Genomic DNA, 13,116 nt, shown 5'->3' with positions numbered 1-13,116 from the left:
GCCTCGTATGGAAGACCACGTAATCTGACACAGTCTTTTCTTGTTCCTGATGTTATTATATACTGTGGAAGCAATGGAGGAGGAAGTGGTAACATTGATGTCATATCAACCGGTGGTTTAATGTCTATAGCTCTATTGAGAACCTAAAAACAATAATAATAACAATATCAACGTCTTGAAATATATATAATAAAGATAATAATAATAATAAAAAAAAAAAAAAAAAAAAAAAAAAAAAATCAAGTACACACTTGTTGTACTTCTGCAGTCGTACTCCGGAACAATTCTATGTATCTAACTCCAATACAATCACGGTGTTTGCTAAGCGCTTTTTCAGCATCAGCTTCTTTAGCAAACAAAACAAAAGCATCCCCTGTAGCTCTGCCGTCTGGCTTTTTGACAAACAGCACTCCATCTTCACCGTCAAGTACTTGACATGGATTTTGCCCACCGGAAAAAAATTCAATCTAAGAAAAACATAGATGTATATTATAATATGTATACGGTATTTGGTTATTTTAATAAGTGTTATTGAAGTAATAAAAAATAAAAGTTATTATTAACTAACCACTTGTTTAGCAACGCAGTCGTATGGTAAACCTCGCATTCTCACAATAACTTGAGCACCACGCGAGAGAAATGCATGAGCTTCACCGCTAGCACCACCTGCAACTCTTACAAATTCCTCGCCAGATGATTTGTACACTTCGATGTACCGTTTGCCAATATGATGCTTATGCCTTTTCAACGCCATGTCTCTGTGTTCTTTATTAACAAATCTTACTAAAGCTTCACCGTTGCGTCTACCTTGGGGACTTAAACATAAGGCTACTCCACCCCTAAAGTAATTAATTAAAAAAAAAAAAAAAAATAAATTAAATTAATCAACTAATCATTAATCAATCAATCATACAAATACTATGAATAAATAATCTTTGACCTCAGATAAATCTTATCAAAAATTAAATGAAAATATACGATTATCTAGGTAAATTTTATGCAATATATATTTTAAATTTTATTTTGTATTTTTAATAAATTTAAATGACTTAGGACTATTATTACGAAAATTTTACCTTAATCGATCAGTCCTATAAATTTGACCAGCAAATATAACAATGTCAAATTATAGAGTACAATATAAAATAAAACATTTATTTAACTTACTTGGCAACATTTAACCCACGGAAAAATTTGGCAATATCTTGGTCTGATGATTGCCACGGTAAACCTCGAGCTCTCACAACACAATTATTATCAACTTCTTCATCCTTTGAACTAAAAAATTAAAAAATAAAAACAAATATTAAATATATATTTTATTTTAAAAAATTTAATAATAAATATTAATATTTAACTAACCATATACCAGGTTCTAGAATAAGATTTATTACTTCAGGGGTCTGGAATATGTATCCTGAAAATAAAATGACTTTATAATAACGTATATGATTCATTTGCAAACGTTTTCACGTAATTCTACACCTTTATTCTGTATCTTATTTCTTAAATATTTATCATTATTTTTTTTTTTTTTTTTTTTGTTTTTGTTTCACTAACCGAACTTGCATTTCAGTCTAATTCGAGTTATTTAATGAAAGCTCAGCACGATATTTTTGTTTGATTTTACAGAGTTTGCTAAATTGCTCGAGCTTACGCCACAATAAATAAATAAATAAAACTGCTTTAAATGAATCAATCCCCATTTTAAAACCCGTTAATATTTTTAAAAATTAAAATGAGTTGAGAACAACTGAGATAAGAATAAGAATATTGCAGCAGCTCTTGTCAATTAATAATATCTAACATACTGGATATATTTATATTAATAAAAAAACAATAATATTTTTTCAAATTAATAATGATAAATGAAATTAATTTTTTTTTCTTCTCTTATTCGAAAACCTTACCATCTTTAATCATTTTTTGTATAACATTAACCATATCTTGAACTTCTTTTACGTGAAAATCATTATCAGTGTCTGGCGACATGCCAAAATCTATTTATTTATCAAGTTAAGGAATCAATTTGCTTAAAAATATCTTGTTGATTAATCAATAAAAATTATAATTATTAGAAGCAATTTGCCCGCAAGAATTTTAATAAAATAGATGTTAATTGTATTGATATTCTTTTTATGAATATGGTGGTGATGGTGATTGTGACCTTTAACCCGAGCAAACCCGAGATAAGAATTGCTCTAACCTCGTGTCTTTTTACGGTAGATATCACCAATACATAACGAAATAACGAATAGCTATTGGCTCTTACTGACCTAATCATTTATTTTAATACTCTAAAAAACCTTTATCAAGCCTTAATAATCCATTAATTTTTTTTCTCTATTATTATTATTATTATTATTATTATTATTATTATTATTGTTAAAAGACATAAAAATTAGGATAAATATAAATTCTTTTAATTAGTTATAATAATAAAATGATAAAGTAAAAAAATATTACAAACCCGGTAAGTGTAAGATTGAAAATGAAATTAAAAAAAAAAAAAAAATTATATATATATATATATATATATATATATATATATATATATATATATATATATATATATATATATATATATATATATATATATATATGTATTCGATTGATTACACCTGTACCAGATGCTTTTTATGGCTTTATTAATAATCTTTACTGCAGGTATGTTCCAACGTATACTTGTACAATAATAAAATACACACATACACACATAACTGTCGGAACACAACTGGTTGGATTAATACAATGGTGGACGGTGTCTCAAGTTTATAACTGTTGATTTTATTTATTTGTTTTTTTCTTCTCAGCACTGTCGAGTGTTAAAGTATACACTGAGAAACAATTAAATTATTAACAATCGGACGTCTGATTATTTTATAAGCCAAAATAATTAATGAAAAAATTAAAAATCTTGTATCCTTGAAGCTGTGTGATGATGTATTTTATTTATTTATAAGATATGCCTCACACTGACAGCAGAAACTCCAAATATATTTAAACCGGCTTACGTACCGTCGCATTAAAATTAAATACAAGCACCTGTTGATTCACTAGAGATAGAACTTTAAGCTCAATAATTATAAAAAGTCCCAATAGTTTAATGTAAATAAAATTATTTATTACATACCCAATTCAGAAACTCGAAAACTCGTATTATTGTTTGTAGTGATTGATAATAAAAACACTGTAATTAATTAATGGAGTACTTGGGAGAAAAAAAAAAAAAAAAAAAAACTAGTACTACCAAATAATGTACTGGGTAAAAAAGTAGTCTTTGAATAATATTATCTTTGAATGTAATATACTTGTAATGCAGCTGATGTAGATTATACGAGGTTACAAGACCGTTTATTACTGGCGTACGGGTAGAGTTTTGTAAAGTCCCCTGATATCCGACGAGGTCTTTACCGACCATTTCTGCTATGTAATCACAATTCCACATATATTCCTTATTTGTCAATGTGTTTGTCAACGGCAAGCATACCGATTCATATACATATATAATATACCTATATCAGCAATCACACTTGTGTTACACACGCGCTCAAATGCGACAGACGCTTGCGCAGTTCTGTTATTAAAACCCGCGATAAATGACAATTGTTCAAAAATTGTATTTTTAAATAGGTACTGTCTATTACTATCAATCACGCTTTTAATTGTTTTATAACCAGAATTTATATTATTAAATGTAAAATTAAATTCTTCGTTTTAAGTAGAATTTTTTTTTTTTTTTTTTTTTAATTTCATTATTCATGAAACGAGCAAAGGTACGGGGTCACAGGTTAGCTAGTTATCGTTGCTATGTTGTGTAATATAATACTAGTAACATGTATTATTTTTTTTTTTTTTTTTTTTTTTTTTATGATGGCAAAAATCTCGATGACAAAGAATTTATAAAAAAAAGACAAGCTGAGATTGAATAACCCAGAAGAGCATACGTGTACCAAAAATAAAGTTTAAAATATTATCATGTATTACAAGTATATATAGAATAAAATTCCTGTGGGTCAAGCCAGTTGTGCGCAGAGTCTCAATTTGAATTTTATGGACAACTAATGTTTAATGTATGCGAGGCTTTAAAGTATATGCTCATCGTGGTCATGTGTGACGCACATTAGGTGATGAGATAGGTGACCTTTAACGTTCCGTTTACAACCAAATAGAAATGGAAGAAACTTTGTGTCTTAAAAAAAAAAAAAAATTAAATAAATAAATAAATAAACTCTAAATAGGTAAATCTCTTACTTTGATAAATTATAAATGATACTATAGAGAATGTTTTTTTTAAAAAAGGTTATCGTATTGAAATAATTTAATCTGGATAATTAGTAAATTATTTAAATAAATGCAGCAATACACATGCAATTGCAACGTTAAGAAACGGTGACACGGTTGACCTGCGTTTAATATGTTATTCAAGAATATCTGTAACGACTATATTCTTTAGAGCATACAGTATTGCTTCAATAGTAATAAATAAATTCGATTATTATTATTATTATTATTATTATTATTATTATTATTATTATGTTGTTACCTCAGACTATTAATTCTTAAAATTATTTTAATAAATAAAACTAAAAAAGGATACATTGAATCATTTCCTGGATACTGAGGGTAGCAAGCTCTCCTTGAGTTGAATAACAACTGGTAAACTCTTTGCGAAGATCATAAAAATAATTGTAATATTCCGGGAGGTCTAGATCTTTATTGTAGCACTCAGGATGAAGACATTGTCTTAAAGGAGCTTGCCCATCAACCACAAAACAAGGTAAACTTCCAGCGGATACACATGTCAACGATGACCACCAACTTTCAAACTAAAAATTTCAAATTATAATAATGATTAGTTTATTTTTATTTTTATATAATTATAATTACCAGTCGTTGATTATTCAATTATATCAAGAAGCACTTTAAATAGCAAAATAGGTTTTTATAAAATAAATTAACAATCTTTCTTTTATATATTATATATAATGTAGTAACTATAACTGTATAATATTTTTTATCAATAATGTATTCATGAAGCAAACACTTATGTTAAATTTAAATAATTCAAATGCTTCATAATTATTAGTATTATTACCTGTTGAATAGCTTGACTCAATGAAATGCCGTGCTCTCGAAGAGTTTGTTCATTTAAATTTGGAGCGTGAGTTAATGCGGTTTCACTAATAACACTGTTTGACGTTGTCGATCCTGAAGTGTCATCCTCTTGACTTGCTTCCAATAAAGAGGATGGTTGTACTATATACTGTTGATGGCCTATCACCTAAAAAAAAATATACCCAGAATTAATATAATTAATATTATGTTCATTAGATCAACCATGAATAATTATATTTATATTTATTTAATGATAAAAAATTAATTTATTTTAAAGATTATACACAAATGAATTAATTGATCAAACAGTCATTGTCTCACACGTTTAAATTAATAATTTATATTATTTACAGATACAAAAACTTTGGTGAATAATTTTATTGATTAAAAAACAAAAAAAGTTTCTATTGATGAATATTTATTTACATCAGCCAACATAATGATGAGAATAATCAAAGCTGAGATTTTTTTTCTGATCATTATTAAATAAAATCGTATTATATTTATAATTTATGTGGATAAACGTAGATTCATTGATGATTTAATTAGTTTTTTTAATTTTTAATATACGCAGCAAAAAAAAATGAAAAAGATTTGAAAATGCTCAAGTCAATCAATTAAAATTAAATGTACGGATGTGTTATACACATATTAGTTAACTATAATAGCAAGATATTAGGTATATATGTATACTCGCGGTAAATCATATAATAAGAAGTATATATGTGTAGAGTTACGGTAAACGCGACAGCCGATAATTTTTATTATTACGTGTATCAAAGATAATTACATTGAATTGAGTATTGTAGCTTTAGTAACTAATAAATTATCTTTAAAGATTTTTCTGGTAATATATAATAGATAACTAACAGAAAAAACAATAAATTTACATATATATATATATAAAGTAACGGGTTAAAATTCGCAGGAATGGCCGGCGTGAATCTCTCGATGGACGACCTTCCGAGGGCGCGACGCTCCGCCTCCGCTACCAGATATTATTTTAAAAACAATGGCAGCTGCTCTACATGCTTCATATATACAATCATATCTATTATCTCACACCTTATCTTTCATTTTATTATTATCGTACTTGTGTATTTACTTTTAAATAAATTTCAGTTTTTTCACACTTAATTTCGTACACTGAGTTGCTAAAGTATTTCATTGATAAAGTTATTACAATTTCATAATTTATAATATTATCACCAGAAATTTGACAATTTTTATTAAATTCATTTTGGTTATTGTTTTTTGATAATTAAAAAAAAATCCCAAAGATTATCACATGGCAATTAATTTAAGTATCTTATAAATAAATAAAGTTACTCCAATAGATAAATCAAAACTTTGATAATGAAAAAAAAAAATTTTTAAACTATGTATTTATCTTGAAGCGAAGAAAAAAAAAAGATGAAAATGCAAAAAGACGAATGTTAACATAGAGTAACAAAGTGAAATATTTCTGGAAAATAAATACTTGTAGGTATTTCTTAAATATAACGTTCAATAATAATAATAATAATAATAATAATAATAATAATAATAATAATAATAATAATAATAATAACAACAACAACAACAACAACAACAACAACAACAACAACAACAACAACAACAACAACAACAACAACAACAACAACAACAACGATATTTGACAAGGTCATATTGAAATTTTTTAAAGTTAAAAAAGATATGACAACATATTTAAATATTAACTATTACTGATAATAAACATTACCTTATTTTGGAGCACATCAATGAGAACATAAATGATAAGTATAATTTCTTCTTCATCAGAACCGAGTGCATTGCCCTGTAGTCCTGCGGTCGCTACGTAAAGAACGACAAGGTGGCTCGGTCCTTTTTCTCCCGTCATCATCTGCATTTTTTTAGAGCTCCTTCAGGCGCTTATAGCGCCGTACTTGAGCTCTTTTACTACACTTGTCAACCGCACTCACTATTTTTAATAACTATAATTACAATTTAATATCACTGATGTGTAAGTATTCAATTGAATTACGAAATTACTAAGTAAATCTTGCCCGTTAAAAATATTATTACTTTTTCATACAATTGTTTTAATCAACACATAACGTAATTTGTCGATACTCGATATTATCTAACAATTGATTATGTATTATTTTATCTATAAAAGATTATGGTGAGCACTTGGTAAGAAATAAAAAAAAAAAAAAAAAAAAAAAAAAAAAAAACTAATATAACCAACCGAATACAATCAGGTGTAGTATTAGATTTACACTAATAATTGGTTGGTATATAAAACAATCACTTTGGTGCAGCATGAAAATTAAAAAAAAAAAAACTCTTATAAAAATTGCTCAACACTTTTAAGCACACTGTGAACAAAATTAATTAATGAAACAAAAAATTAACAAAACTAATAAACTGAACAGTTTGATAAAACTAAAAATGAAAAAAGTACAACGTAAAGTTTTATTTTGTCGCTCACACGTCTCAGGTGATCGCGCGCACTGTCGTTGGCTCACCTGGCGACTGCGCGTCGTTTGCGATTCGTCTGTCCCCTCCCCTACTTCACTGTTACCACCGACAGGCTCCGTTCAATCTATTTATCCTTATTTTTTTCTTCATAACTTTACATTCTTCTATCTCTGTCAGTCACACGTATACACGTATTATTCTTATGATTATGATGATGATGGTGATGATGATATGATACCAATAGTCTCGTTCGTTTTATGTAGTTATTACTATTACTACGTCTAATAATGATGATGATGATAATAATAATAATAATATTATATATGTAGTTAGTTTTGTTAAAAAATCCACTGTAAAACAAAGATTATTTGTTTATAATAAAATACACTTGTACTTTTAAGATTTTTTGAAGCGTAATAGAATAATGAAATACAAAAATATTATTGAGTTTAAAAATTTTAGGGGTTTCGTAGTTTCTTGAGTCGACAATGAGCAATACAACTGTAAAATGCAGGCCCAGGTAGGAGAATCAAAGGGAAAGGTGAGTTTTTACGTGTCTACGTGTCTATGTGTCTATGTGTCTATGTGTGAATAATCTGTAGGTATTTATAGAGTGTATTAGTGTCTATACGCCAGGTAAGCCAGGTGTTCAGACCCTCCACTCGTGTATCGTGTATAGTTGTCCAGTTCTCTCTACTACTCTACTCTATAGCTTGCTATAGGTACAACAAGTCGACACTCTTTTCCCCTTCCTTTCTATTATTTGGTTCTTCATCATCCCTCCACTTTTCTACATCCCTTCTCAATACTACGTCTGAATGTCTAGACTTTGAACGATCACTACGATTTACAAAGAATTCATAAGATTACTGTAAAGTTATAATATAATCCACCGTTTCATTGTTATTATTATCATCATTAATGCTCATTACCTTTATACATACAACAATCTTTTATTTCATTCAATTATTTTCAAATTGAGTACAAAAGTTATCTATATTTTTTCATTTTCACTATTCATCTGAAACAGAAAAACTAACATTACTTTTCAGAAATTGATAATAACCAGAAGAAAAAAAAAATAAATAAATAAATATACAGAATAATAAGTATTATAAATTCTTAAAACCACACAAGTGCTATACCGTTATTTTGTGTTTATTCCTATATACTTATGAGTATGTATATATGTATGTATGTATGTAAAAAAAAAAAAAAATTAATCATTTCATTCCTTGTTAACTATAATAACTGGCATGTATCCAGGCATTAAAAAATATCTATACTTCAAGATATATCCTTACTTACATTTTTTGTACAAGAATTATGACTAATTTGAATATTGTTGAAAAAAATAAAAAAATATTGAATTTTCTACTACCTGATGGGCATTTCATAATAAAACTTAAAAAGTTTTAAAGTTTAAATAAATCAATGTCGTAAGAATAAATTTCTACAGTGAATTTTACTATTTATTTATAATAACAATTTTTAATAAAAAGAGGAAAATAAATTACCTATATGTATGACGGTGAAAGATGAGTAAGACAATCAACTTGAACTTGAATAAACGAATATATATATATATATATATAATATAACGCAACATACACATATATATCTGGTAAAATTGTTGCGTGTGGAGTATCTAGATGTTTGTTAGTATACTGTAATGAAATTCAGTTTACTTGATGGTAAAATCCGTTGATGTAGTAATGTATTATCCATCCACGTATACTTCCACGTATAAAGGTGAAAATCCGATGTATATAGTAGTGACTATAAACACTGGTGTTGGTTTTGGATTCAACCAGCTATTGGACGGTCACCTGTTGCTCTTTCATCTTTTTGTTCCCATTGGTCGTAAGCAATTGATGCTTTTTAAACACGACACAGCTGAAGGGACAAATGCACCAAGGGCTATAATGAATTTAATTTATACCCTGAGATTCAATTTAAATTAATTGACATACATCACTGGAGTAATGATACTTTCTGATCAGTTCCAAGTTTATTGCTCTGAAATGTCAAAATTATATTTTTTATTACATAAAACTAATCGAAAATATTCTATAAATTATGAATAAAGAATTAAGCTAGTGTATTGTAGAATTAAATATCTGTGTATGTACCAGTATTTTATAGGGATGTAGTCATCGCCAGAGCGCGGACGTTGTACCGTAAGTCACGGTGCTGCAATCAAAGTATAGAAAAATAGAATCCTCGGCTTTATAATAATTATTATTATTATTTTTTATTAATTCATTTTTTTATAGACAATCAATCCATATTTTTTGTTGCATGCATCAGTAACTATGACAGGTGTTTGATGCGGGTTATTCCTGAGCTACACGTCTATGCGTACAATTCATTTTTATTTTTCAGTACTGAGTAAATATAATTATTTATATTTCGTACTGAATTTAATAAATTTACAATAAAATTAAAAAATGAATCGTCTTCTAATGGATATATCTTGTCTGATGATGGAAGTAGAGATGTGATGATCACTGATACAATCTGACTTGTGTATACTTTCTAGGCTATCACAGGACTTGTATATCCAGTTTTGGAATCGTCCACAGCTTTGAGTTAAGTTGCGTAAGGTGCAAACCATTGGCGTCGAATCATTTACTTTTTGGTTGTCTTTTCTCAAATATAATAATTACTTCAGTAAATTGTCAAGTATTTCATTTGTTTATAGATACTTGAAATTAAAAAAAAAAAAATGAATGTGACTATTTCTTCCGATACGAATATAAGTTGTTGTAAAAACAATAAGAAATCAACAAGTCTAATAGTAGTAAAAATGTATAAAAACAAAGTGAAAGAAAATAATAAAAATAATAAAAAAATGAGACGCGACCAAGTATATAAGCACAAAGATGGGAAGCAAGCATGTAAAGAGATAGTGGTCGCTGACCCGTTTGGAACGTTGACTCCATGCAGTAGTCAATCCCCACCTTTTATTTCGCTTCTTCTCCTTGGAAACCTTGCTTTACCTTTACCAACAAGTTACCTTGCGCTTACCCGCTTACCTAACCACCAGTTTTATTTTTTTCCATCTTCATCATCAATGTTCTGCTGCTACTTATACTCCTGCTATCCATTTTGTAATATTATCTATTTGCATTTTTCATCATCGTTACAGCTTCCTCACTGACTAGGAATATCCTCATTTCAGCTGAAATAAATATAAAAATTTATAAATTATTAACTATATATACAACGTTTTATTTTTTTTATTACCGGATATCAAATGTAATTTATTGTATTTTATCCTATATTTATCATTTAAATTCTAATATAAAAGTCTTTAATTGACTTTTAGATTGAAGAAACTCATGGACGGTTTAACCGTTCGGGTCTGTTTGCTATACATTATCCGTACTCTCAATTTTTATGTATGCGTGCTCTGATAATAATAATAATAATAGTACAAAGTAATAATTCTCTATGAAACTTTGATCAAACTTTTTTATTTGATCAGATTCCTTTAATACAATAGTACTAATCCTTTCAAGGTAGAAAAAGAAAAGTGTTGTGTTTGATCAGACCAACCGGGTTGACGTGATTTTCTTATATTTAGTTTTTAAAATTTCCGCCAGAGAGCCCTACGCGTTCATTTTAATAGGGCGCTGCTGGTTACTTATTACAAAGCTGGTGCTCAATCTGTAATAATCTGCATAATTTATAAGTATAAGTGTATTATTGTTTATAATAAATAATAAATATATATAATAATGGCCGTTAAAGAAAAAACAAATGAACCAACAGAGGATTTTGAATGGAATGTTGAGAATGAAATTCAACTTTTTTTCGCAATGAATGGTCACAAACCCGTTGGTAATTATTACTTTTTACTTTTTTTATTAGACAATTATTTCTGTAGGTTATATATGTTTACAAACTATCAATTAAATCAATAAAATTAATAGGTATTCACAAATATTTTCACATGCTTTGTATTTGGGAAAAATTTCGGACAGCCATCAACAAAGATGTGTCTTTAAAAGCTATTTGGGATCATTTAGAAACAATGTATGACCTAATTGCTCTGGTAAATTTTTTTTTTTAAATATTTATTTTGTTTATTTATAATTAAATACGTACTATTAATATATTTAAACTATTTTTTAATAGGATGATACTGAAGACTTACCTTATCTGAGCAGTGAAGTGGATTTCACATTACCAGAATCCGATTTTATGGATCTTATGAAAAATAAACAAAAAGATGAGTCTGAAACTAAAAACAAGGATATCAAAGACAAAGGAAAAGATATAAAAAAAGAAAAAGAGCTCAAGGAAACTCCCAAAAGAGAAATTATAGCCAAAGATCAAAAGACACCTAAAGAAGCTGATTATAAAAAGAAGGATGACTTGAAAAAAATTGTTAAAGACGTTGAGCTGAAAAAAGATAAACAACGGGAAGGTAAAGAGATTAAAAAAGACAATAAATCACTTAAAAATCGTGGTAAAGGAAAAGAAGAAGCTGATGAATCGACTCCAGGTAAGAAATAATTTATTCAGTCATTGTTACTGTCATTAATATTTTTTTTTTTTTTCCCCATTGTTATTAGTGTCGAGTATTACGATTCAACCAGCCAAAAAGGAAAGAAAGGATTCAGATGCAAGCAGAGAAACACCTAAGCGAGTACCGAAACGACCAACTAGGCAGAGCATTGATAATGCTAATAAAACGTCTTCAAGTCCTCGTGATACTCCGCCACCCAAAAGAAGGAGAACATAAATCTGTTAAAAAAACAAAAATATTTTTTTCTATATCATTATGCTAATTATCACTATTATTATTTACATTAACTCGTTCCTTCCTTACTTACTTAACTATTAATCAATGAAATTATGTAAATAAATCATTTTATATGTTATATAATAAATAGGTTAAAGTAAAAAACATAGTGTGTTGTGGTAATCAATTAAATTTTATTGATAGATTATCAATTTATAAATACGCATGACGTTAATGTCAAAAAGAAATTATAAATTTAACTGACAACCATTTTTTTAAAAACTTTTTTTTTTCTTCGGTATTAAATTGAACCATACTCAAGAATCACATGGTGAGCTGGATAAAGGTAACCTAAAACAGTCAGATAATAACAATTATATAAACATAAACTAAAATAACAAACTAATTAATAGAATTATTGTAAAAGAAAAGGAAAAAAAAAAAAAAATAAAATAATAACAATATATGTATTACCTTTAATTCTTGAGTTGAATAAGTAAAAAGTTTTTATCGCAATCTTCTGGCTTCACGTTCAGACTCGAGTAAGGTTAGGAGGTCTCCTTCTCTTACCGGACCTTTGACGTTGCGGATGATCTGACGATTTGTTTCGTCCATGAACTCCACTTTTACTTGGGTACACTGTCCCTGGGATCCAGTTCGTCCCAAAATTTTGATAACACGAGCAGTAACTGATGGCTTGTCCATTTTTTTTTTTTTAATTAATTCACGTGCTTACACAGGCGAAAGCGTAAGGCGAAAAGGCTCGTTAAAGGAAGGAACGA

The 13,116-nt window shown here is 28.0% G+C and overlaps 3 protein-coding genes across 7 annotated transcripts in view; 1 reads left to right on the top strand and 2 right to left on the bottom strand.

Annotated features, from left to right (window-relative positions):
- The window catches only part of LOC141530094 (RNA-binding protein fusilli), a 13,699-nt gene extending 4,467 nt beyond the window's left edge, over positions 1 to 9,232 (bottom strand). For 2 of the 5 annotated variants that reach the window (XM_074246970.1, XM_074246971.1), the window contains exons 1-12: positions 9,099 to 9,160; positions 8,514 to 8,602; positions 7,349 to 8,421; positions 6,860 to 7,267; positions 5,099 to 5,284; positions 4,601 to 4,829; positions 1,911 to 2,000; positions 1,363 to 1,417; positions 1,168 to 1,278; positions 569 to 839; positions 252 to 467; positions 1 to 143 (exon numbers count right to left, since the gene is read on the bottom strand). The exon at positions 1 to 143 is cut by the window's left edge and continues 85 nt beyond it. In XM_074246970.1, the coding sequence (XP_074103071.1) occupies positions 1 to 143; positions 252 to 467; positions 569 to 839; positions 1,168 to 1,278; positions 1,363 to 1,417; positions 1,911 to 2,000; positions 4,601 to 4,829; positions 5,099 to 5,284; positions 6,860 to 7,006 (1,448 nt within the window). In that variant the 5' untranslated portion in view covers positions 7,007 to 7,267; positions 7,349 to 8,421; positions 8,514 to 8,602; positions 9,099 to 9,160. Of the gene's footprint in view, positions 144 to 251; positions 468 to 568; positions 840 to 1,167; positions 1,279 to 1,362; positions 1,418 to 1,910; positions 2,001 to 4,600; positions 4,830 to 5,098; positions 5,285 to 6,859; positions 7,268 to 7,348; positions 8,458 to 8,513; positions 8,603 to 9,098 lie in introns of those variants that run through there. The other 3 variants (XM_074246967.1, XM_074246969.1, XM_074246968.1) reach the window with 3 other exon arrangements.
- A 2,031-nt stretch (positions 9,233 to 11,263) lies between these two features.
- On the top strand, positions 11,264 to 12,650 carry Mrgbp (MRG/MORF4L binding protein). The gene is made up of 4 exons (XM_074246974.1): positions 11,264 to 11,427; positions 11,520 to 11,641; positions 11,725 to 12,094; positions 12,165 to 12,650. Exons 1-4 carry the CDS (start codon positions 11,325 to 11,327, stop codon positions 12,332 to 12,334), a joined length of 765 nt encoding a protein of 254 aa, XP_074103075.1. The 5' UTR covers positions 11,264 to 11,324; the 3' UTR covers positions 12,335 to 12,650.
- Positions 12,507 to 13,101, bottom strand: LOC141530100 (small ribosomal subunit protein eS28). Its single transcript, XM_074246977.1, has 2 exons — positions 12,809 to 13,101; positions 12,507 to 12,685 (listed from the first exon to the last, which is right to left on the bottom strand). The coding sequence occupies exon 1, from the start codon at positions 13,037 to 13,039 to the stop codon at positions 12,842 to 12,844; it is 198 nt and encodes a 65-aa protein (XP_074103078.1). The 5' UTR covers positions 13,040 to 13,101; the 3' UTR covers positions 12,507 to 12,685; positions 12,809 to 12,841.
- Positions 13,102 to 13,116: the final 15 nt, after the last annotated feature.

This window comes from Cotesia typhae, unplaced genomic scaffold, assembly GCF_013202065.1.
Source record: "Cotesia typhae breed Kobodo isofemale line unplaced genomic scaffold, CoteBio_Ctyphae contig_48, whole genome shotgun sequence".
Classification (NCBI taxonomy): domain Eukaryota; kingdom Metazoa; phylum Arthropoda; class Insecta; order Hymenoptera; family Braconidae; genus Cotesia; species Cotesia typhae.
This window is presented reverse-complemented; position numbering and strand designations above follow the sequence as displayed.